General features: G+C 36.7%; 1 protein-coding gene across 1 annotated transcript in view; it reads left to right on the plus strand.

The window, feature by feature from the left end:
• The window catches only part of LOC137659054 (zinc finger BED domain-containing protein 5-like), a 2931-nt gene extending 719 nt beyond the window's left edge, over positions 1 to 2212 (plus strand). The window contains exons 2-3 of the mRNA XM_068394146.1: positions 1087 to 1317; positions 1676 to 2212. Of these exons, the coding sequence (XP_068250247.1) occupies positions 1087 to 1317; positions 1676 to 2212 (768 nt within the window). The remainder of the gene's footprint in view (positions 1 to 1086; positions 1318 to 1675) is intronic.
• The last annotated feature ends 5288 nt before the right edge of the window (positions 2213 to 7500 follow it).

A 7500-nucleotide genomic window follows, 5' to 3' on the forward strand; every position in this document is an offset into this window, starting at 1 on the left:
TATTGCTCATCTCACCCGCTCTTATAATAACGAAGGGTTGAAGTAGTCTGGCTCAGTCTGTCAAACGAATTAGTGATGACTTTCAAGTCGTACATAATTTATTTCAACTATTATCGAGTACTGATATTTACTACATTACTTTTAATGTATTTAGTATAGTTCTGATTTAGAAGTATTTTTTTTACCTTTTTGGCCGTGTGTGTTTATTGTATGTTCATTCATTCCTCTGTAGCCGTTTTACTACTTTAGATAAGTTATGTGCAGTATCAAAAATCTAAATGTGTGCGTAACGAGCAGAAAATTTTTCTCATATCATGGTATGACTTACCAGCTTATGCGGATGTATTGTACGTTATTATTTCACCTGCATCATATATTTGTTTCATTTGATATACCTATAACTAGTGTGCTCATCTATTTGAGGTGTGAAAAGAGGAGTTATAATGAAACTATGCATATGCATTATCCATATAGGCCAGATTCACCAGATTTTAGAAATTGAAATACGTGGCATTACACAACACAAACACAATATTTATATATATATACAGCATATATGTATATATATATATATATATATATATATATATATATATATATATATAAATATATATATACATATATATATATATATATATATATATATATATATATATACATATATATATGTATATATATACTGTATATATATATATATATATATATATATATATATATATATATATATATATATACTTATATATATATATATATATATATATATATATATATATATATATAAACGTGCATATATATATACACACACACACATATATATATATATATATATATATATATATATATATATATATAAATGCACATGAATAACTACGATATATATAATTATATATGCATTTGGAATCCTCATAAACGTGAAGATGTTAAGAAGATATTATTGTCCACATGGAAGACTAGATTATTATCTGGTTTTTGTATATTATATATAGCAACAGTATAAATATTTTGATTAAATTTTAGTTATTTCTGTATTAAGATTTTTTGGGTCTGAATGCTCTGTTAAATATTCAATTTTGCATGTGCTCTCAGTTGCTAGTTTACACACGATGCATCTGGAAAGAGTCGCTGGAGGAGGATATGTTTTGTTGCTCTTTGGAGACCAGTGCCACAGCTGATGGCGTCTTCAAAGCCGTGTCTGACTTTTTCCAAGACCATGATATATCCTGGGAAAAACTGATTAGCGTGTGCACTGATGGAGCTCCAGCTATGTTGGGAACATGCTCAGGCTTCGTTACAAAGGTGAAAGAAAAGGCTCCATCGGTAATTTCTACACACTGCTTCATACATCGCTAGGCTTTGGCAGCAAAAACACTACCCTCGAAACTCCAGAAACATCTCAACATCATGATCAAGATTGTGAACCACATAAATCATAGAGCTCTCAACACACGACTGTTTATAAAGTTGTGTCAAGATTTGGAAACAGAGCATGAGACTGCTTTTCCACACTAATGTGTGCTGGCTTTCAGATGTTGGGACCCTTGTACGAGCTTCGAGAAGAGGTAGCACTGAAATTGAACAAAATGAGTACCTTGCCACCTTTAATTCAGAGGAGGTAGGCTTGTCCTTGGCATACCTTGCTGACATTTTTGAAGCTTTAAATGTATTGAACCGACAGTTACAAGAAAAAAATACAACTGTGATTGCTCACTCCGATGCAATTGGAGCATTCATTGGCAAGCTGCAGGTGTGGAAGCGTCGCATCCAGAAGATGAACACATCATCCTTTCCTAATCTGGATGATATCTTGAATGAGGGGAGCTTCAGTGACAGCCTTAAAACTGAGATCGAAGATCACCTTAAAAGACTGGAAAATGAGTTTCAACGTTATAACCCTAGAATCGGTGAGATAAGTTATGTATTCAGTCTTGCCAGGAATCCCTTTTCCCTGGAAGTTGATGATGTTCCAGAAGATTTACAAGAGCAGTTCCGAGAACTGAAGTTTAATTCTGTGGCAAAAGATGATTTTACCTCTCTTAGTATGGGAAAGTTTTGGATAAAATATCTTTCAGTTTACCAGAATATCAGTCAGCAAATCCTACAAGTAGTTGTCCCCTTTTCGTCTACTTATCTTTGTGAAGCAGGGTTCTCAGCATTAGTTGGAATAAAAACGAAGAAAAGAAATAAGCTTGATGTGGCAAGTGATCTCCGATAAGCATTTAGCCAAACACCACCAAATATTCCCCGACTAGTTGCTCAAAAGAGCCAGTATCACTCATCCCACTGATGAGTAGCACTAAGTAAAAAATGCCACTGGCTATAATCCACTTATTTCTATAATATTACAAGTAGTTAAAATAGTAACAAGGAAAATAAAAATGTAGTAATTATGATGTCTTTTGTTTTACAATACTACATAAATATGTATAAATTAATCACTAAGAAGGATGTATAATATTTATTTTGATGTGGTCATGATCCATGAATGATTGTACTAAGAGTAAAAATTATGTTTATTTCTGCAGTAGCTTGTATTTTTTCTAGTATTTTCTATCAATGTAATGACTGTAATCTGTATAATGCTAAAACAGTTTGAAACAAGATTAAGATAAAATTTTGCTTCATCATAATATATTTATTTTACCCATTTTCTATGAACAATGTTTATTTTATTGAAATATAGTACAGTGTATTCCTATAAAAAATCAACAGCAATGAAATAAAAATCTATCATTCATCCATATACTCACATAACCAATGAAGTATATTAGCATACAAAACGCAACATATTGTTTCTAAAAACAATACATACATACATACATACGGTACTTTCTACTTTGGCAAAAATTTCAAGGCTGGGGAGGGCTGAGGGGTGGTGGGCATGGGATCAATGCTTAATGCAGAAGGGGGGCGAAAGGCAAAAAAGCTTAAGAACCACAGGTGTACGCCGTTTACCCGAATCTGTACATGCTGTCATACCCGATGCCGATAGTTTACCCATAAAGGATTTGATGACCAAAGCCGACACCCTTATGGATAGCCACTTCACGACCTTCAAGACCTCCATCAACGCCTCCACTCCTGACGAAGAGGACACCTATTCAACGTCAACCGAATCTGACGTGAATGCCGTAGGACACACACACCTACCCCGTGACGTGACGAAGCGGCGACAAAGTCACCCATCACCCACCACTTGCTCGTGTCTCAACCAATGACTTCTACAGCCACTTATTGCTGCCCATCGGCCGCAATTTTGCTACTACCTCTCCAGAAATGTGCCAAGAATTGTCAGTGGCTAACCTCGCATTCCACATCAGCGCACCCACGAATGCCCACGACCACCTCCTCACGTCATACCTTCGATCGCGAATTGCTGGCGGTGCACTTGGCTGTCCATCACTTTTGCCATTTCTTGGAAGGTATGCCCTTTGTCATTCGCACAGACCACATGCCTCTAGTACACGCCTTCACTTGACAATCTGATGCCTGGCCCACCCGTCAACGCCTACATCTCTCCGCCGTGGCTGAATACAATTGCACCCTTCAACACGTTCCTGGGAAAATGGATCCAGTTGCCGATGCCCTGTCAATAAACACGTTGGCCGCCGTTCAACTAGGATTGTATTACAAATCCTTGGCTGAAGCCAAACGACAGGATTCAGAGTATCAAGCATGTAGGACATCGTGCACATCCCTCCATTGTGAAGACGTCCCCCTTGACGACTCCAACACCACCCTCCTCTGTGACATCAGTACTGGTAGACCGCAACCGTTGATTCCTGCTCCTGTGCGCCGACAGGTGTTTGATTTCATTCACGGCCTTTCACATCCTTCACGCCATTTTACTTTACAGCTGCTGAAGACGACGTTCATTTGGCCTGCCATTACTAAGGATGGTAAGGATTGGGTGCGCACCTGTACTTCTTGCCAAACTTCCAAAGTACATCAACATACGGATTCAGGAGCGGGCACCTTTCCTCAACCTCAGCGTCGTTTCGCCCACATTAACATCAACGTTGCAGGCCCCCTACCCACATCACAAGGACATCGTTACCTGTTTACCGTCATCGACCACTCCACTCATTGCCCTAAAGCCATTCCATGGAAACTGCAACGTCAGCCTCATGTATATCTGCCTTACTCTCAGGATTAATAGCAAGATTTGGTATCCCTGAGCATATTACTTCTGACAGGGGAACCACTTTCACCTCTCAATTGTGGACATCATTAGCAAATCTCCTGGGCATCACCCTACATCAGACAACTGCCTACAGCCTCGCTGCTGATGGAATGGTTGAAAATTTTCATCACACCCTCAAAGTAGTTTTGATGTCCCACTGCAAGGACTCCGACTGGTTTAATTAGCTTGCCTAGGTCCTCCTGGGACTAAGGAGCACTCCTAAAGACGCCCTGTGCGTCTCGGCAACTGAAATGGTGCATGGTGACCCATTGGTCGTCCATGCCAAATTTTTTCCTTCTGCAACCTCCGACGACGATCTCCAGTGCATATGTAACGTCATGGAAAAATTTGCTCCATGCCGCCCGACTTACAAGACCCCACCAAAGCATCACATACCAACAGACTTGCATTCTGCAACGCACGTCTTCCTATGCAATGACAATAGCAAGCCACCGCTAACGTCCCCTTAAAAGGACCCTTTCCTTGTGATCCGACGCAATCCGAAAGCATTCCTACTAAATGTTCGTGGCAAAGAAGACTGGGTCTCCATTGATCATCTAAAACTTTCTTATCTCCTGCCAGATGACCCGCCTACAGTTCGCCTCTCTAGATCAGGACGCCCTATATAACATGTACAGTATGTCATTTTTAGGGGGGAAACCATGTACCACCTGTGTGTCATACGAGCGTACATAGTAACAACATTTCTCTTTATTATATATATTATCCTTTGCATCTTCGCTCTCCCCTCTCACTGACAGTAACTTGTTTTAACCTGTCTACATATTTCATAATTAACTGTTAGTAAAACCAGTTGCCGGTTTGACAAGAAATAGCATGTCTGTATTTTGTGACCTTCTTGCCAGGACCTAGTGTGTACAGTATATATACTCGATGTGTCGTAATAAAGTTACTCAGTTGCATTCGTCTCGCCTTCGTGTCACAACCTACTCTTGGCCCGTCACAACCATTACCAAGTGGAAAGTAACTAACGAACAATTACAATGCAACAGTTAACCCCTTGAGCGAAGAAGTATTTTTTTTTTTTTTTTGGTACTCTCAGTGTTGTTAGGTGTATGAGGCTAGAGGAGAATGTGGTAAGAATAGGCCAGAATATTTGATGTATGTGTAGGCACAGACAAAATTACCCCCTAACCAGAAAGAGGGATCTACTATTTTACTCTCTGGCCAGTCAAAGGACCCAATTACTCTAGCGGTAGTATCTCAGCGGGTGGCTGTTGCCCTGGCCACCCTAATACCTGAGGACGTGTTTGTGTTTGCTTATAACTACGTGTATGTATATACCTAGGTTTTAGGGGAATGAAAATCCAATTGGATATGCAAATTGTATTAATCATTATCTCATATTACATTTTACAACAAATGGAGATAAGTGAGATTCTCTCTATTATAATGCTATGAATTTTTAAAACATTCAAGTTATTCTACATAAACATTACTAGTTTTGATCAAAATTTTTGCTGTAGAGTTGTTTCATAAATGCTTTGGTATTTAGAGTGAGACAAATATATCTTTCGTAAATTAATTTTTCAATAAATATTTCTGATTCAGTTAAGTGGGAATATTGCTACCCCAAACCGAATTATGATAATTAGGATGATTAGGATAGTTTTACTGGGAAATAATGCAATTTGATCTAAAATAAAAAGTTAAAATACTTGTACAAACAAAGTCGATATTGGATGGTTATCATAATGCAAACAATTTGTTATCTGTTTCTTAAGATTCTGAACATAGAAAATGTTTCTGCAATTACATTCACTAAATGCATTTTAGATATATATAATGAAATCCCAAAATGGATACTTGACTAATAAGTAAATAGATTTTAACGATAACTCTTACAAAAAAAGAGAACGAACTAATATTATTACATTTTAGAATGAAGTGTATATTTCAACATGTATGTTCTATGTTTGTTACATAGCCCCCAGTCTGGCCGTTGACTAGCCCAAAGCCATAATTTCAAAATACAAATTTATTTGTGGTCATACATTAATGTCTTAACTATGTCTTTCAGAACTGTTCTATTTGGAAATTGGGAACCTTTTTTCAAGTCAAGAATTATTAGCCTAAAATTTTTTTACCATATATATATATGTATATATATATATATATATATATATATATATATATATATATATATATATATATACATATATACACACACACACACACACACACACACACACATATATATATATATATATATATATATATATATATATATATATATATATATATATATATAAAGTGCCAACTCCAATCAAGTCTTCTCCTCTTTCCTTCGTGACTGTAATACATATTGAATGCTTATCATATGTCAGCTTTCAAGATTTCTACACATATGTACACACACATGTACACACACACACACACACACACACACACATATATATATATATATATATATATATATATATATATGTATATATATATATATATATATAGGCGTGTCTGTGTATGTATGTATGTGTGTGTCTGTGTATAAGGGTGCGTAAAATATTTTCTATTCAATTTCGTAATCTCTCAAATTCTGCCTTATCTTTTCCATTTGATTTCGCAACTCCATCTGAACGCGTTGTCCAACAACAAATGTAGCCGTTTCTATCCACTGCTGGATTTAGCCGTTTGATCCCCGCGCTGGCCATTGCGAATTGGTGAAGGTGAGGGACTTCAGTCTGATCGCTCACAGTAAGCCAACCTGGTATGGTGGCCTTGATTATAGTGGTGCATTTTTCATCATGGCGATACGCAAAACATGGCGATGCATATCATCCTGAGGGGTTTGTCGCTTTTGAACTCTCTATCAATGTTAAAGTTTGAACGCAAATACTGTAAAAGTCCATCCATGCCTTTATTCTCTCCATATCAAAATTACCTGCTTCATGGCCTAGAGTTAGAACAGTTGATCAAGATGTTACTACAGATTATATTAATAGCGTTATCTTGTCCTAATATAAATATAATTAATCTGAAAAATTAGATATGTAGGTATATATTGTCAAATAATTATTTTGTATAAACGCAAATTATTATATGTATGTGTACTTAGGTTTTAGAAATTTAGATGAATGAAAATTACAAAGGAAATAAAAATTAGATTAATATTTACCTAATACTATATTATTATAACAGCTGGAAACTCTGTACTAGTCAGGGCCACCTGACTAGTACTGTTTACTGTTTCCCACCATCATTTATCCGCATTGGCTAGCGGAGTAATGAAAATAGCCAAATTCCAGACAGGAATAGGGACATGTCCGAGACATTTATTCTGTAGTGGACTACAAACGGCT

This window comes from Palaemon carinicauda, chromosome 19 (assembly GCF_036898095.1).
Source record: "Palaemon carinicauda isolate YSFRI2023 chromosome 19, ASM3689809v2, whole genome shotgun sequence".
NCBI classification, from domain to species: domain Eukaryota; kingdom Metazoa; phylum Arthropoda; class Malacostraca; order Decapoda; family Palaemonidae; genus Palaemon; species Palaemon carinicauda.